Raw genomic sequence first — 26,693 nt, 5'->3', positions numbered from 1 at the left:
AAATACTTAATTACTGCTTTTTAGTTTTAAAAGATATACACCTTTTATACTTTGTACGCAACATTATAGGAAATGCTCTTCTCTCGTGTTATTTTAAAGGGGCTCTTTAAGGTATTCCGGCACGGCCTAAATACCCAGCACCGGGGATTTACATTATACTTTCCAAACAAGACCCACAATGTACATGATGTATTCTGTTGGAATGCAAACTCTGTTAAGTTACTCAAACAGTAGGAGTTTATCAAGTCAGTACTTAGTTTGAAACATGAAACGTTCTGGCAGCCAAGTCCAGGCTTCCACACAAAGATACATTCTATTTAGGTCGGAGCCCCACTGTTAAGTGTGCATGAGAAGATCTGAAACTGGTCCACACTTGCCATCCTAGCCTCATCATGTTCAGGTAGGGCCTTGTTGGACCAACTCAGTGAGATGCAGCTTGATTACCTAGGCGTAGCAAGCAATACACTCACATCTGGGCATACACATTTTCACACCAGGAGACAAACTTAAACCAACATGCATTGGCAAAGTAAACAGCTTGGACTTTTGATCAGGCATGGATAGGCATTTTCCAGGCACTGCCATAAACCTGGCCTCAAGAAGGGGAACAGCTGGAAAAGGGTGCGAGAACCTGGGCATTTGAGGGCATTGCCTGGCAAATGTCTAATATCTATTCACAAGTAAAAACTGTTGCCTTTGCGATTGATTGTTTAAAACAGTACTTCAGGCAGATGCACTGACCAAGCTATTGCTTATAAAATCAGCTGGCTGAAGACACACATAAAGAGATTTTGTTATCATACAGGGAGCTCATTTACAGTGGCAATTAAATATTTGAACACTAAAAAAATGCCTAGATATAACACTGGCATGCCCAAAATAGTAACACATTTGGTGTTACTTTGTGATATTTATTTATTTTACATTTTTAAAGCGCTCACAGAGCCCGCGGGCATCGAGCCGCTGTTACAGGAATTGTTTAGTTTTTTTAGTTGTGTAATTGTTTTTTTTTGTCTTAGTTGAGTATTTATAACACGCTTAAACACCCGGAGGTTTCTAAGCGCGGACCCGGGGATCGAACTTGTGTTGCTTCGTGTCATCTTTCTTCCAAGGAATGCACTTTGCCGCTGAGCTATCCTCCCGGATAGAGCTTGCTCAAAGAGTTCCAGAAAAGTTATGCTTTGGTGGTGAGAGGCAGGTAGTTGGTGGTAATGCCATGGGCTCTAACATAACCATGGCTAGTTGTTGGGTGGGTAAATGACCAAATATACCATAGGATGTGGGTTTCTCCTTACATTTTATCTCTATCCTATCTGTGTTCCACTGTATGAGTTCTGTCTTAAACCTAATAGGAAAAAGTCTGAATCAATGATAACCGCTGGCATTGCACTGGCCAGTCTTCTTTACCATCGTTTGCAAATCAGCCTTAGCCCATTCACCAATGCGAGAAGCCCTTCCCAAACTGCTAGACCACAAGGAGTAAAAATGCAAGTGGTTGCTGTGCTCCAGTGCAGAGGGGTCATGGCCTAGCAATTGAGTGTGGACCTCACCTTTTAGTGGCAGCACCAAGATTAATTTGCTAATGGCTTGTCCTCTTCTGTAATGGTGCAGACATACTACAGAATTATGGCATGGAATGTTGCGCAGAGCAACGGTAGTGTTAATGTTTAATTCAAAGCCTTGCATCTATCACTTTTTTTTTTTTTTACTACACTCCAGAATTACATTTGTTTTACTATCAACCTTATCGTTTTACTTATAATCAATTAGTACCCGGCGAGAGTCAAGCAGAATGCAACACGCATTCTTATTGGCTCTCGCCGGGTCCTTACCCGGCCGAGAATCCTTCGATTCTAGGCCGAGACTCCAGCTGCCTTGTCCTTGGCAGGGGGGCGTGGCAGCCCCTCAGCCAATAAGGAGGCTCGAAGCAAGGCCATCCCCGCTCCGAGCCTTCCCACGGCTGAGAGGCTGCCTCCGCCCCCCGCTGGGGACTCGTGTAAGCTTTTTTTTTTCTTTTTTTTTCCCTTCCCTCCCTCCTCCCTACCCCACCCCACTTACCTTCTTGCTCCTGCGTCCCTGGTGTGGGACGATGGCAGCCTCCAGCAGTGTGGAGACTCCGCGCCTCCACACAGCTGGAGGCTTCCATCGTCCCCTGGCAGGGACGAAGGTACATTTTATTTAATTTTTTTTCTCCCCCATTCCCCTCCCTCTCGCCTTCCCAACCTCACTTACCTTCTGTTTTTTTTTTTCGGGAGCGGACGCGCTGGGAACACTTGTGTTCCCAGCGCGTCCGCTCCCGAAGGCCGCCATGGAAAGAGAAAACGGACTCCCGTTTTCCCTTTCCCGGCGGCCATTTTCTTGTCGTTTTTTCGGGACAGAAAACAATGCTTTTAGTGCCCCGGTCACGCATATAATGCGGGCCGGGGTACTAATAGCAATATGACCCTCGTGGCAGTGGCATTACCGACTCAGGTAATGCCCCGGGGCCTTCGTTAAGTATGGGCCCCAGGGCATTACCTGAGTCGGTAATGCCCCCACCGCTCTGGTCATATTGCTTAAGTAGTTAATGCAGCAGAATAAATACTTTGAATGTAATTTGTAAGGTCCCCCAGTCAGATGATGCACCTTCTGCCGAAATCTGTGTTCGAGCAACATCATCTGTCATTTATTGTTTGATAAAGTTAACCATTTTATTAAGCATGATGCGAAAAACTGCTGTATTCTCACAAAAGATAAACATGCTTTAAATTACAGAAAGCAAAACTGTGTGTGATTTTAGGTTTGAGAAAATAGTTGTAGGCAGCCAGCTTGAATATGTATGTTATATCACACATAGGTGTGAATGGCCCTCCAGCTCCCTGGTCATGTCATGGCTGTGGGGCATATATATGGGCCTCATCACGAGTTTGGCGGTAACCCGTAAATGCGGCGGTAGCGCTATTATCGCCACTTTTAAGGGTCTGCCAAATCACGAGTTTGGCAGATTTCCCCCCAGCTCTGAGCTGGGGGGAAATCCACTGAAATTTCGTGCTCTTACCGCTGGCGGGAAATCCCCCATTGAGCCCAATTCCCGAATGGGCTCAGTGGGGAATGGGCAATACCCGTTCTGCCAAACCCATGATTCGGCACTATTAGCGCCGGGGGGTTTGGCGGTAGGGCTATTAACGCTGACGCTAATAGCGCCGGCGTTACCGCCCAACTCGTGATGAGGCCCATTGTCTAGGGCATGAAAACAGATCCTGGCCGACCTCCTGCAGTTCAACCTCTCAGAATATCTCTGTGGTTGCTGCTGCATGTGTAGAGTGAAATCCACCCCCACACCCATATTCCCTGAGGCCCCATGGCTTACTTTCTAGGGGGGCCAGAGGGTGGCCTTGAGGGGGCCCGGCCCCCCTGGACCTTCTGCTAGAGCCGGCCCTGGGCTGAGCCCTGGCAAACACCCCACAAATTGAGCACTGAAGACCGTCATCACTGAGTAGCACCCTGCCCCTCCTCCCGCCTCCCAATATCTCTCCTCTATTTTCTATCCACCCGAAATTCTGTATCAATCACCCAAAGCAAGTACCCTAGTGATTGACTTTACTGGCTGTCTGCGACAGTTTATCACCACCTGTGACACTGCAGTAAGGCTAAACTTACCAAACGTTCACAAAAAAATGATCTACTTCCGAATTCTCTCCGTTAAACCCTTAATATGCGGTCTGGGCCTAAGGAAGTAGGATTACAGCTCTTGCTTAACAAATTACTGAACATCATATACTCTCCAGCCACCGTCGCCCACTTCTCCCCATCACAGACTGACTCTCCAGGCAGAACAGTGCCGCTCTAACTTCCTCCTTCTAGTCAACAAATGTATCCGTGGACTGCCCTCCCTCACGCGCCTCTCCTACTTTCTCGCGTGCCACACTCCTACTCGCACCATGACATCGGAAACCTCCCTCAACCTTACTCTTCCCGGCCCTGCCTGTGCTGCTTTCCACTTCTGCGCCCGCACACACAGGGCTTCCCCAGGAAATTCAAACCCTTCCCGCTGTGCAGGGATTTAAGATCGCTCAAAAATAACACCTCCTAAATCTCAAAGAAACTTCTAGAATGGTGTCATCCAACCTCACTTATGATCCCTGTGTCTGTTCCCTATTGTACCTAAAGGCAGGGTCGGCCTTAGCAGCGGCAGCGCCCCGGGCAGCAAAACAAAAATGTTGCACCTCCTGACCCACCATGCGCCCCATGTAATGCAGTGGGTGGGGGGTGGAGTGAGCACCACATTTTTCAATAGCACAGATGCGAAATCATTAGCGCCCTATTGTTAAATGCGCCCCACTCCCAAGAGCGCGGTGCATTTAATTTCAATAGCGCACCAGCCGCACCTTCTCCCACCACGCCAGCTCAACGGAGACCTTAAAATACTCCCCCGAGCTGGCGTGGTGGGGGCTAATGGCGCCCCGGGCAGTCGCCCGGGCGGCCCTGCCCTAAGTCCGGCCCTGCCTAAATGTAAACTGCTTGTTATGGCTGGACTGTTGAAGGCCCTGATACATGGGAGTGTTTTATAATGGCACAATCCCATAGGAAAACGTTCCATGAATCAGGCCCTTGGTGTATTAATGAAAGTGGTGTAAATATTTAAATAGTTACTATGTGTTGACCCCTTTTCTTATGTGTTCCCCCCTTACACCTATAGATATCTGTGTCAGCAGCCTTCTGCTTCACACCTGGAAACGCTGTTGCTGACCGTGATGCCTCGTGTACAGTGTTTCTGTTCAAAGCAGTATGTTACCCCCAAACTAACAAAAGCACAATATGACAAGTAGCTCTGGTGTATTCGTCCAGTCTGAGTCCATAGCTAGCTGGTGCAATATTTTACCAGTGTATCTGTGTGCAGTTTGTCCTCAGTCTTCCAGTTGGCACAATATCTAAGCGAGTCTCAAAAGCTTGACTGCTCCTTCTAAAGGGGACACTTGGAAGGTAGGGGACCTAGCGGTCTGTCAAGCCACCCTCTTCTGGATGGGTTGGTTCGGGGGGGAGGGGTGTAAACTGTAACCTGGCTCGTGTATCCCTGGTTCTTCTCGCCAGAGCGGCCTATCGCGACCTTGCCGGTCGCGTGGCAGACGCACAGCTGAATGTTGAATCGACCTGTGAAATGCCAGAGTCCAACTCAGTTGTGTACTTTTGGGGGAGTGCACTGCCCACGCCTGGTTTCAAGTGCCCCAGGTTGCCAGCTGGGCGGTTTATTGTGGATTCTGATGGGCAAAGATGTTCAACTCCTTTCTGCTCCTGTAAAAAAATAAAATTACCCGTTGGAATGTTGTTTCAATAATAGAAACAAGGGTGTTCCAGGATGGGAAGGGACACAATTACAGCCGTGATGTACAGTTTTGACTGGTAAAAAAAAAAATACCCAGAAAATGTGTGCATTTAATCGAAAAAGGCGGAAAAATTGGAAAAATGTTAATTAACATTAGGATTCAATTGGGATTGAAGTATGCATTAAAAAAGATTGTCCGCTTGGTTTCTCTTACTTGGGTATATAGAAGACATGTTTCACATCCTTTCCCATTTTCCTTTTTCTGCACATAGCACGTTTGTTTCTTTTGTTTTTTTTTACCCCTCTTTGCTGGCCCAGAACACTGTAGGCGAGGGAGAAATGGAGGAGCAAGTGGTAAGGGGGATTGGTAGAGGGCACCGAGTGAACACCAGTGAGGCAAAGGGGCTGCACTGGGGCCCCACATATGTTATTCTATAAGTGAGGTCACTTTGTGATCTTGAGGATACAACCGGGTGAGGATAGAGTTTAGTTTGTGCTGAAATGAATGCCCCAAGTCGGCTGCGCTGGAGTAAGGCTCACATATAGTGGCCCTCTCCAGTGTGAATTCCTATTGCGAAGACGGACCGGATGCTTTAGTCATGGATACATGGTCTAGGGTTCAGCATCAGTGTCTCTGAGTGTGGCACCTGGTGGGCTCTGGGAGGAGATCAAGTGATACTGCGCATGCCCAAGGAAGAGGGAGGGTGCACGGAGAAACGTCCCCGTTTCACCCCGAGGGCCCGATACCCATTTCACCATCGACTCCGGGAATAGTATAGGACCCATGACGACAGGTGTGAGATGTATGTAGATGGGCACCTGCCACAGGAAGAATCTATGATCCAACAGTAGTTGCGTGCTTCCACGGTATAATAGATGTTTGAGATGGAGCATAACATGCCTGTGTGGAATGTATTTTAGCCAGCAAAGTCGATGAATACTGAATAACTTTCATCCATCGGGGTCCATGGCCTTGGTACCTCTTTTTTTAAATGATGCTGAAAATGGACGTGTTGGCAATCATGTCCCCTGCGTCCCTTAAAGTCAACCAGGCTTGCTTGTTGAGAGCCCTCGCTTTGCATGGGTGGGTGCATATCTCAACCAGAGCCAACCATGGAACGAATACTGCATTCTAGAATGTTCTGTGACTCCACCCGATGTTATGTTATGTTATGTTAAGACATTTCTTCAGCGCAGCATACAGCAGCACTAGGGCCTGTTGTCTGTGAATATAGTATGAAATGGTGCGAGCATGCAATCTCACCCCAGGATCTCTTTTCTTCCTCTGCAGAGCTATGCGTCCTGATGCTGACCATGATGCCGGGAGCAAGCTCCTGCTCGGCCGGCTCTCACGCCCTGACCGATCCCGACCCCGCCAGCCTTGGTGCGTCTGAGCTGGACGCGGACTCGCGCAGGTACATCCTGGCCATCCCAGAGACGGAAACCTGGCACCGGAATCGCTTGAGCACCCGCTCCTGCACCCTCCTAGAGCCGCAGACCCTCTCGGCGCCCCTGGTGTCCCGGACTGCCAGCTATGATGCCCTGTACGAGCTGCGGGCACGGGATGTGGAGACGGAGTTCCCCTTTGAGGGCAGTAGCATGTTTGACGTGCCCACGGCGGGGCTGAGCGGCGAGTATCCAGTGAGCCCACATACTATCCAGCGGCGCAGGGGCGGCCTGATCGAGCAGAGAGACATTGTCAAGGCCCACGAAGCTCACAAGATGCAGAGCACGCCACAGGCCCGGCGCAAGGAGTGGGAGTAAGTAGAGCAAAGCGGGTCGGTGGGGGAGGTCGGGTCTGTTGCGCAGTGGACTAATGCATCCGCTACAGGAGCCTGCGCTTGACCTCATGGTCACAGGCTCACATCCCATCAGGTGCACTCAGCCCCCTATACCCCTGAGGTCGTTATAATGTGTACCTTTAAGTTGGCTAACAATAAACACATGTTTACTGTCAATAGCACCAAGATGCCCCTCTGGGGGGCAAACGTGCGCTCTACAAATACACCTGTTATGTGCTAAGGGAGGGGGTTTAAAGGAGAAATTAGACGAGCAGTAAAGGCAAATCCTGTTTTTATAACATTCCAAAGGGTTTATCATATGCTTACCTATGAGCATTTGTACCCTTGCACTTAACAGCCTAAATATTAAGCCACACAGGAATCAACGGAAGGGCCAGAAATACAGGCAAATCTCAATGAGCACAACATTTTCATTTGTATAATGGGGCACAAAAAAGTTTAGCACCATGTTACTATACTTTTAAAACCATTCTAAATGCAGGTGTTGATACCTTTTATTGCACTAACTGAAAATAATATGCACAGATGAAACAATGCACCACCTTTCAAAGTCTCAAAAAAATCTTCATCAGATGGTGCATCGTCTGATGAAGATGCAGATTTTGATACCTTTGATTAGAGTGACTGAAGATGCTATGCAGAGATGAAACAAGGCATTAGCAATCGAAATAACACAAACGTCTTCATCAGATGTTACCCGATGAAGATGCAGATGTTGATACCTTTGATTAGAGTAACTGAAAATACTATGCAGAGATGAAACAAGGCATTAGCAATCGAAATAACACATAAGTCTTCATCAGATGTTACCCGATGAAGATGCAGATTTTGATACCTTTGATTAGAGTAACTGAAAATGCTATGCAGAGATGAAACAAGGCATTAGCAATCGAAATAACACAAAAGTCTTCATCAGATGTTACCCGATGAAGATGCAAATTTTGATACCTTTGATTAGAGTAACTGAAAATACTATGCAGAGATGAAACAAGGCATTAGCAATCGAAATAACACAAAAGTCTTCATCAGATGTTACCCGATGAAGATGCAGGTTTTGATACCTTTGATTAGAGTAACTGAAAATGCTATGCAGAGATGAAACAAGGCATTAGCAATCGAAATAACACAAAAGTCTTCATCAGATGTTACCCGATGAAGATGCACGATTTGATACCTTTGATTAGAGTAACTGAAAATACTATGCAGAGATGAAACAAGGCATTAGCAATCGAAATAACACATAAGTCTTCATCAGATGTTACCCGATGAAGATGCAGGTTTTGATACCTTTGATTAGAGTAACTGAAAATGCTATGCAGAGATGAAACAAGGCATTAGCAATCGAAATAACACAAAAGTCTTCATCAGATGTTACCTGATGAAGATGCAAATTTTGATACCTTTGATTAGAGTAACTGAAAATACTATGCAGAGATGAAACAAGGCATTAGCAATCGAAATAACACAAGTCTTCATCAGATGTTACCAGATGAAGATGCAGATTTTGATACCTTTGATTAGAGTAACTGAAAATACTATGCAGAGATGAAACAAGGCATTAGCAATCGAAATAACACAAAAGTCTTCATCAGATGTTACCTGATGAAGATGCAAATTTTGATACCTTTGATTAGAGTAACTGAAAATACTATGCAGAGATGAAACAAGGCATTAGCAAACGAAATAACACAAAAGTCTTCATCAGATGTTACCTGATGAAGATGCACATTTTGATACCTTTGATTAGAGTAACTGAAAATACTATGCAGAGATGAAACAAGGCATTAGCAATCGAAATAACACAAAAGTCTTCATCAGATGTTACCTGATGAAGATGCAGATTTTGATACCTTTGATTAGAGTAACTGACAATACTATGCAGAGATGAAACAAGGCATTAGCAATCGAAATAACACAAAAGTCTTCATCAGATGTTACCTGATGAAGATGCAAATTTTGATACCTTTGATTAGAGTAACTGACAATACTATGCAGAGATGAAACAAGGCATTCGCTTTCTAAGTCCCACAGAATTCTACATCAGATGGTGCTCCATCTGGTGAAGAATTCTGTGGGACTTCGAAAGCCAATGTATTGTTCTATCTGTGTAAAGTATGTTCAGTTAGTGCAATAAAAGCTATCAAAATCTGCATCTTGCATGCAATAGTAGGGAAGAGCGGAAAGTGGCGACCAAAATGGTTCAAAGGCCCTGAGGCTCCATAAGGCTAGAAAGTATATCATATTTTGGTTGGATGCTGAGTAGGCAAACTGAGTGCTTGGCAGGTAGTGAACACAACACGTGGTAGTATGCAAAGGCAGCAGTGGTGAAGTGTTCAGCAGCTTACTGTATGAACTTGGTATCGTACATTGTCTTGGTGCACCACTGGAGAAAGTCATCATGAAGTGTTTGAGATAAAAGGGTTGAATGTTGGCAGGTAAGGAACAGCAGTAACTAAGGAAACAATACAAAAGCAGTGACAATGCCTTTAAGAGGCTCAAGCTTCTTGTAATCGAGTGGTACTTGCCAATTTTAATGTGTACATATTGCTTATCTTGACTGGTTGACCTGAACTACTCTACAAGAGAGAAATGGCTACCTCATCAGCGTAGTAAAGTGGAAGCTTGATCAGACTTGTTGGGTGGCCAGGTACAGCACATGTGCACTAACCGCTTTGAGGTCAGCGCCTGCACCAATCTACACAGGCACAGAAATGCAAGTACTTTGCTGGCATCTTGGACATGGCATATACTGCATGGGTGTCCGAGTTAAGGCACGGTTTTTACATTGGTGGTCTTGGAACACGGTGGACAGGCGCTCAAATGCTCCCCACCACCATGTAATGACATCAAAAAGATGGCTATCCAATGCAGATTTCATCGAATTCTGGATCTGCTTTTGTACGTAGGCCACTCAGTGTCCCAGAGAGAACTCCCAGTCTCCAGAAATTATGAGGAGACAAATGTTCCAATCTCATAAACCATAACCAGAGATGCTCCCAGATGGCCCAGAAATTGCACTTGGTGCAGGCCCAGTACAAGAGGCAGCACCTTAACCGGGATACAGTCCAAGACATGGAATCAGATGATGCCCTCAGCCAAAGGGGTAGGTGATAATGCTAGTACATTTAAACATGCACAGGGAAGTTGTGATGGCTCAATGAAGAGACAATTCCAAGAAATCCAAGTGTGTACATCTCATGACAAAATACTCTAAAATGGCCACACTCAAAAGGGAAAATCCCCACATGGTGACCTATCCCATGAAATATAATGCAATGATGGTGTGGCAGCCAAAGAAAGTATGAAATGGTGGTAAAAGAGACAAAGTTATTAAATGTATCAAATTTAACAAATGCAAAATGTCCAGTGCCTACACGCTTTTCAATAAAAAAAAACAATGTTCCACTGTTCTTCTAGTTTGTACACCCTTACTGTGTTATATAACACCATCAAGCCCAATTACATTTGTGACAAAGAGAATAAATAAAGCATAACTCTTCATAGGCTATTCTACATGCTGCACTCATACTCATTCATTCATTCCTAAAGTGCAGTGTGATATACTCATTCATTTGATATTCCAAATGTAATCTCTTAAAAAATGCATATCACATCTAAGGCTGCCCAACATGTTTCTTTCCTCAACGGCTAGAGAACTAATCAAGGGAACTTGTTCAAGGGCTGTTTTTCTTGAAAAAAATGTTATATTTCACAATGGGGTGCTGTTCAAATGCACATTTCCTGTTTGTCCCAACACAATAATAGTATAGCATTGCATCACTCTTTATATGATATATAGAGGTTGCTTCTTCAATCAGCATACATTAATCTTTCATGTGTATTCCAGTCGTCTCAGTTCTATATACACTTGCTTCTCTGCTTCTGGGGACCTTTGGTTTGTTCTCCTGCAAACAGACAAACATGTGCTATATAGTAATTTGCTTCTGTCGCACATTACACATGGCATTCGATAATTATGTCTCTTCATGTTGCCTTAATGCATACTCCAAACTAGCATCTTGAAACACACCTCGTAACTAGACCACCTCGTTAATAATCCACCATGGTGATATCGCGCTATGTCACTCATGCTCCATGACTTGAATTGTGGATGGAAAATCCACCCATCTGTAATACAAATTTGCTCGTCCTTTTGGTGTAGTAAAAACTATTCCTCCACTTACTTAGCTTATATGTTCATCCACACTACAGGTCATTTGACAGCACTCCCCCCGATGGTGGACAGAATATTCAATGTCCTACACATTTCTTGTGATCCCTAGGGTAGTAGAACTTTGTTCCTGTGGGTGCCAGGGGACTTTTCTTTTTTATTCTGTCCTCATTTTGCACGTGTTCAATAGCTGCAGCATCTATATCAATCATTATCTTCACCTCAATAGCTTTCTTGACTGTCTTCTGACATTGTCCCAAAACTATCCTTATCAGACAAAATCCTAGCAATACCAACACTAGTATTGCTCCAAGTAGCTTGAAGGCATTTGCCAGCCAAGTTGTAATCCACAAAAACGGGGCAAAAACCAGTCATCTCCTGCTGTCTCATCAACTTCATCTTCCATCTTTGTATGCAGGGTTGTTAATATAGTTACCGCTTCTGTTATTGCTTCTGTTAGGGCTCAATTTTCTCCATCATGGGAAGGTCTGAATGTACAGTAAGAAGGCCCAACCTTGGCACACACACCTCCTTCCATTGCTGTAGTTAATTCCTGGACATACCTGTTCTGGAGGGTCATAAATCTAATGGTCCTCAGTTCTTCTCTGATAGCATTAAATCATTTTATTGTTTTGTTAATTGTTTGCAGCAGCTCCCATCTGGTAATCTGAAGCCACTTGGCATTCAATGCAGTCTGAATTCCTAGCATACATATCGTGTTACCGTAGATTTAATCAAATACCATTTCACCTAATGAGATTTCACTGAATGTATATATGTGTAATGCATAATAGGTGGGGTAAGAGTATAAGTTAGTGTAGGGAAGGGTGAGTGGGGCATGCAGGTTTTTTCTTACTTTGTTCATACAAAAAAGTAAACAAAGTAAAACGTTTATTTTGTTTTTCGGTGAAATGGATTCAGTGAAATCTCCATTAGGTGAAATATTTTTGAATAAATCACACACATCCCAAATATAGATGTCATTATCATTGCCGACCTGCTGAATAATTAAGGTTCATCTGGTATATTGTTATAGACTTCTATGGACTTTACTGAGATATAGTTCTCTCTTTTCGCTAGCGAAGGTCGAGTGACCTCTTCTTCCTCTCGTGTGCATTCATTTTTGGAAATTCATCAATACTGAGATCACTTTGAGGAATCACTAATGAAGGAACGTATATGACCAAAATGGAGCATACCAATATTTGGGCAGCTGCATGTAAGTTCTGGATCCACAGGCCCAATATCGATCCATTAGAACGGCTGTTCCTTCATTCATTCCAGGTACTTCAAGCACCACCTCACATCCTTTATTTTCTCCAACCAGAACCAGGACTTCATTCCTGAAGCATGTTGTCACATTTTCTAGTGGTATTGTAGATACTGGTCCTACTTCATTGTCAGCCCATGTTAGTAGCTTGGAGTACTTGGTCCATGACTCTAAACACATCTAATTTACTATTTGCACTATGCTTACTGGTTCCTTCTTCAATAAATGTACAGTGCAGGATAACATTCCTTCTTTCCATTCTGTACTGGTGGCAACCCATCCACTGAAACACTTGTGTATAGGCACGTTATAAATGCCATATCTTATCATACACCAATAGCTGAGGTCTCTCCCAGCATCCTGGTACTCCTGCTCTTTCTACTATATCTGAACATTCCATCCTCCACATTTCGACAACCTTTATTCGTTCTTCAATCTGGGATGGATACATATATTTTTTGCTTGTCCAACCCATCCCCTTTTCCATTCTTTGTGTTTTCACATAAGTATCTTCATATGGAAATTTTCTCCTTGATCGCCATCATAGGGTTGCACATTTTCCTTTGAATAGTCCTCTGCCTGTGCACGCTGCTAGATGACTAAGGCACTTCCCATCATGTGCATGCATTTCTTTTGCAATAAATGTTCTTGGTATGTTCAAAGCCTAGGGGATGAGAGAACATACGTAGCAGCTTTCATCTGACCTTCTCTATCCCACCTCCTTCATGTGCTGTACCATAAATTATTTTTTAAATGAGACAAATTATCAAGATATGTATTTATATCTTCATGATCCTCCCCAGCATCTCTTTTAAGTCGCACAATTTGTTTAGTAGAATCGGGAAAGATGCTTTCTGCTTCTATTAGGCATCATAAAGAATATTTCATTGTCCCCCATTGTATTTGCATTTTTTATCATTATGTGTCGAAATGCCTTAACAATAAAAAAGAACAGACAAATCATAACGCAAAATGACATCATCATTACTATTCCAGAAAAACTCATAAATTTTCTTGAAGGCAATATATTGCTTATATTCTGGATCCTTCCCATCTTGGTTTAATTCAATATGATATTTTGTTATTTTTTATATATCACACATTTATGTAAAAAACTGTAAAATAATTGCCACTATGATTCTGAAAATAACATGATTATTTTTGGGATTGCCAAGAAATGTTACAATGTTACAATGTTGACATGTCATCTTATCAGAGCCGGGTAAGACGGCAATATGTAGGTGAAAACAGCATACAAGAATGCTTGCAATTTTATCACGATAGGTAGCATAGGACATGCAGTGTGCTCCTTTTCTTTTGGCTCCGGTACATCAACACATTATTCCTTGTGCCTATCTAAACAAAAAGTTCCAGGATAGCTGCAAGATTTAAGAAATGTCCATTTCTAATTTCAAAAGGGTTTTGTTATTCCATAGCCTCTTTTGCTTTGCTGTTGGTTGCTGATCTTGTCTGCATGCGTGGAACTTCTTCTCTTGCTTCACTGTCAGTAAATGCAGGTGGGGTCAAAGTTTCTCCCTTGTATGGTTTGATGTCGTGCAGATGCAGCCAGGCTCACCTTCCTTGTAGCTTAACAGCTGTGGGGGTATCTTTTTCCACCTTGTAGGTTCCCTCAAAACTGGGTTTATTCCAGGTGCAGACAAATTTACGCACCAACACCTGGTCCCCTGAATATAAGCTGGGCTGTTTTAATAGACTACCTAGGTCATTTGGCTGGCTTTCTTCTTCAATTCTCTTTGACCCCACACTCTGGTTCTTGATCTGTTGAGAAATAAAAGAAACACTAGTGGTCATAGTTGGCAAATAATCATGCATCTCATGACCTAATGTCTTCGCTACACAGTGGGTATCAGTTTCTAACCTAGTTGGAGGCGCAAGAGGTATTCTCATTCTGCGTCCAGTCACCAACTCATGAGGAGTTAAGTGGTGATCTGAGCTAGGCTGATTCCGCAGTGCATATAGCACAAGGGGTAGGCAGCATACCCACCCCTTCCTTAAAGTGATTTTGATCTTAGCTAGCCTCTCTTTAAGTAGTCCATTTAAATGTTCACAAATCCCATTCACCCGTGGGCGATAGGCGAACTTGTGTTTCATCCCTAATAAAAGAGTGACCTCTTCAAATAGTTAATTTACAAAATGCGGTCCATTGCCAGACCGCAAGACCTTACACACACCTGATCTTGGAAACCCCAAACACACACCCGATATTGGAAACACCTCGCACACAAGGAACTTGACAGCGCGTGTGGCATTGGGGTGCATACATGTACCTGCCTCGATCTATCTGGAAAAGGGATGTACCACAACCAGCATATACCTATAGCCATTGCATGTCTGCAGCATATCTACATAATCTATATGTAGGTGCTGTAATGGGCCATTGGGTCTAGGGATTGGTCCTCTCACTGTCTGCAAAGTGTGCCCTGAGATACATTTCTGGCACATGATGCAATTCACACTAAACTGTGCCACATGTTCTAACACCAATGGTGAAATCCAGTCTTCTGCAATTGTAGCAACAAGACTCTCTCGAGTCATATGCGTGGGGTAGTGAAGCTGCTCCAACGCTACCCAAAACAATTGCTAGAGGCATAATTGGCTTTCCAGTACTATCCTGCCTCCAGACTGCCTCAGTGGGGGATAAAAAACATCCCCATTTTCTCCATAAGTCTTGCTCCTCTTGTGAGGCTTGACCTTGTTTTTGAATTAACTGAACAATTGACAGCATGTTAATGCCCTCATTTACCAACATGCATCATCCTACCATTTGTTCAACACTTGTTAGTTCAAAATCAGAAACATTTGGGAAATATGCAGCCTTTTTGGCTTCTAAATCGGCGGATTTGTTTCAGTTTTCTTTTAGTATGCACTAAGCATTTTATGACTGTAATAGTCAATGGTAACCTTAATGCCTCAATGAGTTTATCCAATAGGGCCACATGTGCCTACTGCTTGAGGAAGTCCCTCCTTTTCCACTGTGACAAACCTGCGTGTGCAGTTGACGTCACATAGGCGGAGTCGGAGTACACCGTCACTTCCTCATACTCGTATCTTTGAAGCACATCGATAAGTACCACTAATACTGCAGCCTGTGCTGAGCAGCGAGAAGGCAATGTGCTTGTGACTACCTCAAATTCACCCTCACAGTTCAGCTTTATTACCACTGATCCAGTATGCCTTTCGCCAGTTGATTGATCAATTTGTGAAGAACCATCAATAAAGAGAATTGACCCCCCTCCGAGAGCATTTTCTCTAACATGGGGAATGTCATCATAAAATTCAGTATACATAGTGCAGTCATGTACATAATCATCCTCCAATATTGGGTCTGCTATACATTTTACCGGGTTCAATATTCAGCATCTGACAATTTTGATTGTAGGGTCCAAGATAATTACCTTGTACCCTTATGCTCTTTGTGTGGTCAATGTACTTTTAGGTTTTTCTAAAATAGCAAATAATACATGCTGAACAAATATTGTTACTGAACACCCCATTGTAATACTTGAAGCTTTTACAATAAAAAATGCAGCAGCAGCTAAAGCTTGTTCACAAGGGTAATGTTCTTTCATAAGTGGATCTAAAATCCAAGCCAATGGTTTGTGTCCATGTACTAATGTCATTTTCTGTGTGAGGACTGTGTCGTGACTTCTCCATTTGAATGGGAAAATAGATAACATGCTTCATGATAATCTGGAATTCCTAACACAAGGGCTGTACTAATTGCCTTCTTTAATTCCTGAAATCCTTCAGCCATTTCATCTGTCCATGTTATCTTACTTTTGGCCACCTGTGCGTCTTTAAGTCCTTTTAAAAGTGGTTGAATATATGTGCTGTAATTGAAAACCCAGGCTTTGCAATAATTACAAAGGCCTAAAAACTGGTGCATTTCCCTCACTGTCTTCATAATTGGGTCTGCTCTTTCAGGTGTCACTTTTCTCACTTCTTGAGCGAGAAACAGTCCCATGTGCAGGACCTCTTCCTGACAATATTGTAGCTTTTCCTTGTCTACCTTGCATCCGTTCTCTGCTAGTATGGTCATGAGTCGAACTGAGTCTTCTCTGCATCTTTGTTCTGTCTCACTGCACACTAAAATGTCATCCACATATTGAATGATTGCACTGTCGAGCTGAACATTACCTGAAGGACCCTATTAAAGATCGAGGGGGACTCACAGTACCCCTGGGGCAAACAAATATGTTTCAGGTGTTTATTTCTGTATTACAATAAAGTCAAATTTTGTGAGTCCTCATGGAGGGAATTGGGAAGCATGTTTTTTTTTAAATCAATAACTGTAAAATATTTGCCCTTTGATGGGATATTACATAATATTTTAACAGGATTTGGATCTAGAGGAAACTCTGCTTCAACAATATAGTTTAGAGGGCAGAGATCCTGAATAAATCTCCATGAGCCCCCAGTTGATTTCTTCACTGGGTACACAGCCGTATTACATGGGGACTCAGATGGCACCAATATTCCTTGTTTCATTAAAGCGGAAATGGTCTCGAATATATATTCATCCATATCTCTGGCCATGGGATATTGTTTTGCATGTGGTAAAATTGCTCCTGGTTTAAGCTTGTTTTTAACTGCTCCTACTCCTTTCAATAGACTTACATCATATGGACTGGTAATCCATAAAACATTTGTTACTTTCTTCAAGTCTTCCTGGAAAAATTATGGTTTCTTTTTACCATCGCCATTCTCTGCAGTATTTCTCTACTCTATTCACACTTTAATCCAATAAGTGAGACTTATAAAAAAATACAAATTCATCATCTGAATAATCATCCCTAAAAAGCTCTTTGTCTGTTAAATCTGTCAACCTGTATCCTTCACTGAGGGCTATCACTGCTCTCCATCCTCTCCCATCATCATCTGTTCTATGGATAACAATTCTTTCCTCTATGACCCCTGCTGCTTCTAGCTCTAAGGAGATCACCTGTCCTTCTTCATCATCCATAGTTATCTCTGGTCTAAACAAAAACTCTTCAGGTATTCTCAATATTGTACCTACCGACTTGGGTAACCACGATAATAAAACAGTCACTCCATACAAAAATACTTCTGGATCTAAAAGGACCCCTCACAATGCCTTCTTGTCTGTAAATGCTAATATAAACGCATTCACATTTATGTAATGTATCCCTGGAGGGGAGCACACTACTTTTTCATCAGTAAAAGATATCATCATGTTAAGTTTTGTCATCAAGTCATTTCCTAATATGTTAACTGTTATCTGCTGAGAATATAATAATGGCATCTACATGTCAGGTTCTCCAATAGAGATTGGCAATTTGTCTGTAAAAGGAACTAAGCTCATTGCCACAGAGAATCCCTGCGCATTCATGGCAATTCCTGACATTGTGTATTGTCCCTCACGAACACAGGAATGAGTTGCTCCTATAGTAACCTTGACCCTTGGTTCCTCTTGGGTGTCCGGTGTCAGTGATAGTACTGAACGCATCACTCTGTGGGCTGTCCGATTGTAGATATAAATCTGTGAGAGGAGGTGTGAGTATTTGCGTGACTCCTGCATTTGTATTCCATTGTGGTACCATGGTCTGTTGTGTCTGCACTTACAGAGTTTGTATCTGTTGTGTTTATGGGCCTCATTACAACTCAGGCGGTAAGGGGTTTACGGCAGCGTTAACAGCGCCGACCCTTACCGCCTGATTACGAGGTCCCCTAGCGCCATGGTGCTTTTAACACCTGCTTTTAGCAGGTGTTAAAATCCATGGCGCTAAGGGACCATGGAGTTAATTACGCCACCGTAATTTACGGTGGCGTAATTAACGCCTTCCCCACTCCCATTATGCCCTATGGGGCAAAAATGGGAATGGGGAAGGGTAAATGGGGATTGGGGATTTACCGCCCCGCCTAGGTCGGAATGGGGCGGTAAGTCCGCCAACCACCATGGCGTAAACGTAGTTTACGCCATGGTGGTAAAGTCACGGCCCAGGGGGTAACTTACCGCCTGGGTCGTAATGAGGCCCTATCTGTTGTGTTTGTCTAGGCACTTGTGGTGATTGCATTTGTAATGGAGCTTGCTGTGCTTGCTGTGATCGCAGCGCATGTGCCTGATTCTGTTTGTGATCTCGGGCATAATACACCTGTGGTTCTGTATTATATTGTGGAACATAGCCCATCCCCCCTCTTGGAGCTTGGCAATGTTGCTGCATACCTCCTCTATTAATGCATGTTCTGGCTATAAGTCCTATCCTTCCACAATTCCAACATTGTTGCATAAGTCTGCCATTAAATCCTCCTCCTCTGTGAGGGTTCTGAAATCCACCTCGTCCTCCTCCTCTCAGTCCATTCCCTCTCCCTCTTGGCAAAAAACTATACCTACTCTGATCCATAGGGTATACTACATTACTTTGCTGGGTTGGTCGCATCTCTTGTGTCGCCACATCTTCACTACTCGTCAATACCGCTTCCTCTATGACTAATTTGGAAAAGAACCAACTTCGCTTCCTCCTGCTTTCTTCCACCTGCTTTCTTCTTGTTCTTCTCCTGTAACAATCGGCAATGGTGCATGATAGTTAATTGTATTTCTGCCCATGGCTTTGCTTTCATCCCTACCTGGTTCTTCATCTGCATTTGCACTGGCTCGTACAGTCCCTGGCATAAAATGTGATAAAATAATGCCACCGCTTTATCCCATGGTTCTCTTGTCTCAAGACGCCATCTCTCTTGAAAATCTTGAAAAAAGGTAACAGGATCTTCATCCTCGCCCATTTCCTAGTCATAATCGCACCCATATATGATGTATTGGGATATTGTACTCTAAGTGCCCGCCATACATGTGCTCTGCACTTATTAAATGGTGCTCCATCGTGTGTCATGTTTTGTGCAGTCACACCTGCATACTGTGCTTGTTTCCGTTTCTTGTCAGCCCTCTCTCCTAGAATGGCTACCAGCATGTCTTTTATGTCTCCTATTGCTAACATCATTCCTGATGTCATTCTTTCTCACTCATAAATCAATTGTCCAGCACCTGAAGTCAAACTAGGTAGTTTATATTTCAAATTATCCTTATCCATTTGTGGCCGTGGAATATATTGAGATCGTCCTCCCCCTTTATCTAATAATGGGAATTGTGAAAACACTGATCCATTATCTGTCCACCTACGCTTCTTGTTTTCCAAGTGGGGCTAGTCTCGCCCATTTGTCTCCATCCTAGTAAGGAGCTTAGTCTGCGTACATAAGGCGGAGATACATATCTTAGACTGCGCGATCATGCTATTGGATGCTCCATGTATGGTATCGGTTCTGGTGTTTTTTCTTTAGGGTCCTCTAGGTCTGACCATTTTACCCCTTTTTCTACACTTGAATCTTTTGAAAAACCACCTGTGCCCTCTCTTTGCACTTTCTCGTTTTCCTCCTTTTCTGCGTCTGACATCATTATGACCCAGCTTGTATGGCTTTCATCCCTTTCCACATCTCAAGATCTAGGGCCTCATTGCGAGTCTGGCGGTAACCCACTGGTGCTAGGTGCTACTGGCGTGTTGCCGCCGGACTTGCAACACTTTTCCTGCGGTTGATATCCCGGTGCCACCGGGACATTACAAGTCCTAGCGGATTGGGAGCTCAGACGCAAGAAAATGTTGTTCCCCATTCCTGTGGAGTCCCATAGAACTCCAAGGGAGTGAGGAGACGGAAGCATTGGCACTGTTGCTAATGGTGCCGGTGCTTCCAAGACAAGTCTGCCTATCGGGACAGTTGCACCCACAGGTCAGACCTGCTGAGAACAATGACCCCTGCAGGCAGACTTGTAGTGTGGTGGTCCAGAAAGTGTTCCAGTATGTTGCTACCAGCACCCTTATTTCCAGACAGCCACTCTTGTAATGTGGCCCCTACTTGAAGACAGCGTTCTATTCTCGTCTGTTATGACATCATCTGGCCTACCTCCTGTTTCCCTAGACAAAGATCCTTTGACATTCTCTTTGGTCTTAAACCCATCCTTTGCCTGTATAAATCCCCAATCCTCTTCCATACGTCTTCTACTTCATGCTTGTCAGCCCATGTTTGTATTCTCGGTATCCCTTGCCGCAACATGCAGGGCTGTTGTGACCCTCTCTCATCCTCAGATCCTTCTTGTGCTTCAATCGGCACTATACTTCTATTAAATAGATATCTATCTCATCATCCTTTAGTCTGCTACTTCTATTCATCTCTTTTTCTGTCTCCACATCTCTCTCAACTCTTCTTCCTCTTGCCTTCTTTGCAACCTATCTACTTTCAATCTTTGTATTTCTATCTCCTCTTCTAGTCTCTTCTTTTCTTTCCATGTCTCGTCCCTCTTGGATCTTCCTTTTGCTTCCTCTTTTTTTCCTTCTCCTCTTTGTATGTTCTCTTGTTTTCTCTTTCTTATCCTGCTCTTCTGTTCCTTTTATTTCTTGAATCCCATCAATATCCTTATCATCTAGCTTGGGTAATACCTGTCCTCCCATCCATGCATCCATTCATTCTTTACTATCATTACTCCCGTAGCTTTGTCTTTCACTTCCCTTTGTATGCTTGCTTCTTCCTCTATCTCCATCTGTCTTTTCTCTCATCACGCTGTTTCCTTTTGTTGCATGTTGATATATATTTGCATTCTCTACTTTCGCTCTCTTCCACATTATCCTCACTGTTATAAGCGGGGGGCTCTTATGTTGGATTAACATGCCCCATCGCTGCCTTTAATTGTTTTAAAGGATAAAATCCCTGTTCCTCAGTATCTGCGTTCTTGTTTTCAAAAGGGGAAAGAGGTGTACTTTTAGAGGTGAAAAGAGGAGCTGAATGTGTTGTATCCTCTTCTTTATGCTGAAAGGTAAGAGAAGAGCATGTGACAATGAGATACTTCTTGGCTGTCTCTTTCAACAGTTCATTCAATTTGCTTATGGGACTTTTCCACCCCCCTGGATTCCCCTTCTGTTTGAATGCTCTGATATCTTGGGGTCCTGTCATTGTGTCCTTTGTGGTAGGTCAGAAGAAGGAGACGGACTAGATTGTGTCATATCCAACCAATTATTTATTGAAATAAGAAGAAAATGGCCTATCTATACCTATTTATTGGGTTTTCCTACCTAACAAAACAAACTAGTGTGTTCGTCATCAATAGTAAAGTCTAGGGGGTCCCGCGAGGCTGCGAGTATGTCAAGTTTCCAGCTCTGTGTCCGAAATATCTTCACATGTTAAATCTGTGTCAATTCTAGAATTTATGCTGAATTAAGGAGTGCTGATTATCCACTACTTCTCAGGCTGATCTTCTTTCTCGCTCTGATACATCTTCCACAACTCTAAAACGGCCAATCTTTTCTGTAACTTCTTCTCCTTATATGTAGCTTGCAAATATGTTATGATATGTCGCAATACTGTTTTTGAAAACAAACCATCTTGAGGCCACGGCATGAGTGTTTTATTAGTCGTGCCTCGGATCCAGTGCTTTAAGTGGGCCGGGGCCTGCCGGGGCCGGGCCCCGCCAGTCTCCAAAAAGTGGGGCTGAGCCGGGGCCCTGCCGGGCCCCCCCCCGTCCCACCACGCCATGGCAGGACGCATTATCCCGCCACGGCCGCAGCCGCGACGTGAGATGCGCCCGCCAGTGTAACGTTAGGCAAGTGGACAGAAGTGCCAGCCAGCCACAGCATCGCTGAGGCTGGCTGGCACTTCTGTCAGTCACTGTAACTTCCCTGATGACCCCCCATCTGAGGGGTCATCAGGGAAGTTACAGTTCCTTTGTTTGCCCTCGCCAGGTCACTGACCTTCTGTGAACCTGCGGGCTCCATGATCTAATCTGCAGATTAGATCACGGAGCCCGCAGGTTCGCAGAGGGTGAAAGGCGCCTCGGGCTCTGTGATCTCTGCTTAGAGCAGCGATCACTGAGCCCGAGATGCCCGTCTCCTTTGGCAAATCTTTATAAAAGATGCCTTGAAATGTGTACGTTTCAAGCCATCTTTTATAAACGTAGAAATATTTCTATGTTTATAACAGACGGCTTGAAACGTACACAGTTCAAGGCATCTTTTATTAAGCTTTGTCGACGGACAAAGCCACCTTGGGTTTTGTCCATCCTCAACGCTTTATAAAAGATGGCTTGTACGTTTCAAGCCATCTTTTATGAACATAGAAATATGTTACAAATGTCTATGTTTATAAAAGGTGGCTTGAAAAGTACACAAACCATAGTAAGGTAAGCACACAAGTGTGCTAACTTACTATGGTTTGTACACTTTCAAGCCACCTTTTATAAACATAGAAATATGTAACATTGCTATGTTTATAAAAGAAGGCTTGAAAAATACACAAACCATAGTAAGGTACGCACACAAATATATAAATGCTCAAAGACATTTATATATTTGTTTGCGCACCCTACTATGATTTGTGCACTTTTAGGCCACACCCACAGTGGATGCCACGCCCCCAAACGAGGGCCCCCCCTCAATTTCTTATCCCACTTAAAGCACTGCTCGGATCCACTGCACAATATGTTTTGGGTGTATATCTCGGCAGAGTTACAATTTCTATCATTTTTAACCATCTCGTTGTTTTACTATTGATGTTTTATGAATCTCTTCTTTATTTATAATTTGCCTTTGAATTTTCCCCTCCTGATTGATGCCAATCTCTTGATTAAAAAATCTGATAATCACCTTGATTTTTAAATATCGTTTTATATCTCCTAATCTAAACACGATAAAAGTTTTATACTGACATATTTATAACCTCATACACATGTGCACTTTTGAATTTTCTGCGTACACCTTCCTTTACTATCTCTAGTAATTGTATCTCTTCTCACTTTTTACTCTATTTTGGAGTTTGATACGCATTCTTCTTTTTGGCCTTGCCTCATGAATTCTTAATACCCCACAAGGAGTATTTTAGTGTATACCCTTCTGCCCCTCTTGGAACCAGGACAACGAGGTATCTATTTCTCTTCTTTCTAATCCCCCAAAATCCTGCTACTTCTACACATATATTTACAATACAGTCCTTCACCTATTTTTTCCACTTTCGATGTTCTACTTACATCCGTGGGTCAGCTCGAGTCCCTCAGCATCAACTCTTCCCCTATCGACCAGTTCACCTTCAGTCCGCGTGGGCACCTGCAGGGACCGGACAGGAATTTCGTCAAAGGGGCACCTGCCAACCGATTCTTCTCACATGTGTGTTTTTGTGCGCCGATCTTCACAGGAAGCTCCACGGTCTTCTGGCTAATTGCAAAGGCAATCGAGTGTCCGAGGGCTTCATTACAAGTGAGGCGGTAAGGGGTTAACAGCGCCAGTAAAGGTGCTGGCGCCGTTAACCCCGTACCACCTCATTACGAGGTCCCCTCGCAGGACCCGCTCTTGACGTCTGGTGAGACCAGACGTCCTTTGCGGGTCCCACGAGGGGACCGTCATTAACGGGCCCGTTGTTATCATGCTCCCCATTCCCATTGAGCCCTCGGGGGGCTCAAATGGGAATGGGGATGGTCCGGGTTCCCTGAATGGGGAAATACCGGGCCCTCCAAAGTTGGAATGGCCCGGTATTTCCCCATTCAAAGACCACAGACCCGGACCCGAGTTTGGAGGCAGGCATGCCATTATTAAGGGCATGGCTGCCTCCAAACTTGTAATGAGGCCGAGAGAGTCTAGGTCTGGGCCTAGGTCAATTAGACCAGGACCATCCGCACTGCTACCAAAATGTGCTCTAGCACCTTGAAGCTTGTGTGCTAGATGGAATTACCAATAATGATCTAAGCCCCAAATAACCGGACAGACTCAAAGAATATGGCAAAGTACTACTTTATTATCAGCATAAAATGAAGTACGGCAATCTGGCGAACAACAAGCTCTAGTCCACACACTCACACCCAAATTTGATTATACAAAGGTTTTATACCTCAGTGTATGTCAGCTATAAAGTCATCCTACGTGGCAAACTGTAAAACCTATTCAAGGGAGAAATTGGTTAAGGGAACAGATATACCTGTAGTATGTATAAGTGTTAGTGACACCATTATATGTTAGGCACACCTCTAACCACCTCTAAATACATGTAATACTGATTACATCGGAAAAATGGCAGCGGGTTGGTCTTTGCAACATTATATAGCATGTTGCTACATAGACCCTCTGATTGGTTGGCATGCTTTCCCAACCTTGGACCTTCGGCTGAAAAGCAGCACATAAGTAAAATGGTCCCCCGGTGCAGAGAGTAACATCAGATTACTCCCCACTTTCCCAATTAGTCCATCATCTCTCATCGGTTCGGCCCTAAGCTAAGGCAGCTCCTTTTTAGTTGACCTTGCATCCTGTTCTTTATTCTGGGACTTTTAAGGGAGTGTAGCTACACCATTATCTTCGTCTAGAGCTTAATGAATAGACCTTGTTTTTTGACTTCTGAATCACGCGTGAGGAGACCATGAATTTGTCCATCTCAACCTTCTATGTACTGCCATTTGATTCAATTATACTGGGTGTCATTACTCCTCTCAGCCTCTAGAGACTTGCTCACTCCACCTTGCATAGACTTACTGCACCTTTAATTGTCCAATGCTTGGCTCTTGTAGACGTTTTCCTCTTTGATTTATCTAAGAGAAATATGTCGTACGTACATGGCTTGTCCTTTTAACCCCCGCCCCTTGTGCCTTGCATTTATTCCTTGAAGTAGCACCCCTGATCCCAGGCCAATAAACTCCTCTTTATTCCTCACAAGAAGCTGTTTTTCCAGTGTCCCCTGACTCTGCAGTCCTGGTCTGTCTCTGAGGTAGCTTGATTGGTTTTAATACGAGTCCAGTGTCCATCTTTCCATCATGGCCGCTCTAGCCACGTTATAATTTCTTCTGCAGCAAGCTTCTATCTGTCTCATCTACCTTGCATTTCTGCGTAAATACACTTAATAGTCAGCAGGGTACTTTATCTTCTTTTCATATAGGATTTGTTCGTATTTGATTACATTTTTCTGTTGTTACTTCAGTTACATATTGTTTCTTAAGTATTTTTATATTGATTCAGTACGTCTCAGTATCTTTCCTTCAGGATATCACTCTACCGTTGTCAGATTTTACTTATAGCTCTATGATGTCCAATGGTGTGTGCCGAAATCCTTCCACCCTTTCGGTACAAGGGTACGTTCGGTATGGTTTTCTGAGTGCATATCATATCTCATAGTCTCGATGTGGTATTGGGATGATACCTGGTGTCCCACATAGGGCTCTTCTCCTGCTGTTCTAATATGTCGGAGGTGAGGGGGGATCTAGAGATGACTTAACCACCATAGGGGTGCACCAAAGGTGTAATCAGAGTGATGACAATCAGCCAGCACACTGGTGTACTGGGATGACAAAAACCTCTGAGCAGACTGATGGTAATGTACCAACACACTGTAATGGGTCACCAAAGCTCTAATTAGAGTGAACATGACCAACGCACTGGTGTGGTGGTGAGCCAAAGGTGTAATCAGAGTCATGTCCATTAGCCAACACCCTGGTATACTAGGTTGCCGAAGTTTCGAACAGAGTGATGGTAATGAGTCATCACACTGCTGTACTGGGACATCTAAGGTCTAATCAGAGTGATGACTATCAGGCAGCACACTAGTGTACTGGGACTCAAAAGCTCTGAGCAGAGTGATGGTAATGTGCCAACAAGTTTCGGGAGGATAGCTCAGTGGCAACCTGCTCACCTTGGAAGCAAGACGACACGGAGCAACACGGGTTCGATCCCCGGGTCCGCGCTTAGAAACCTCTGGGTATTAAGCGCGTTATAAATAACCTATCATATCATAACACAGTGGTGTATTGGGATGCCAGATATCTAATCAGAGTGATGACCGTCAACCAGCACAGTGGTGTTCTGGGACCCCAAAACTCTGATCAGATCCATTAGAGGATCCATCACAATGTTATATATTATCAGACAACAGTCGATCCATGCCAAAGTATTTGGGCACCCACTCTGACTGCCTCCCCTCCCACTCATAACATTTGAGAAAACCGATTCAGAAGGAAGGACATCCAGCCCAGAAACATTTCAATGGATAAGAAAAAACGATTGATTCTTTTCCATAACCGATGCTGGCTCATTGTCTCTCTTTTCAATTCTACGTTCTCATGCTGCACAAACATCTGTATGGCATTGATACTAGAGTGTC

The 26,693-nt window shown here is 43.8% G+C and overlaps 1 protein-coding gene across 6 annotated transcripts in view; it reads left to right on the top strand.

Moving 5' to 3' along the window:
* CACNA1E (calcium voltage-gated channel subunit alpha1 E) overlaps positions 1–26,693 on the top strand; it is a 3,100,882-nt gene that overhangs the window by 662,568 nt on the left and 2,411,621 nt on the right. For all 6 annotated transcript variants that reach the window (XM_069641436.1, XM_069641438.1, XM_069641434.1 and 3 more), the window contains one exon: positions 6,594–7,062. In XM_069641436.1, coding sequence (XP_069497537.1) covers positions 6,608–7,062 — 455 coding nt within the window. In that variant the 5' untranslated portion in view covers positions 6,594–6,607. The remainder of the gene's footprint in view (positions 1–6,593; positions 7,063–26,693) is intronic.

This window comes from Ambystoma mexicanum, chromosome 1q (assembly GCF_040938575.1).
Source record: "Ambystoma mexicanum isolate Mex_15411 chromosome 1q, UKY_AmexF1_1, whole genome shotgun sequence".
Taxonomy (NCBI): domain Eukaryota; kingdom Metazoa; phylum Chordata; class Amphibia; order Caudata; family Ambystomatidae; genus Ambystoma; species Ambystoma mexicanum.
The sequence above is the reverse complement of the archived record's forward strand: the minus strand, read 5'-3'. Positions and strand labels throughout refer to the sequence as shown.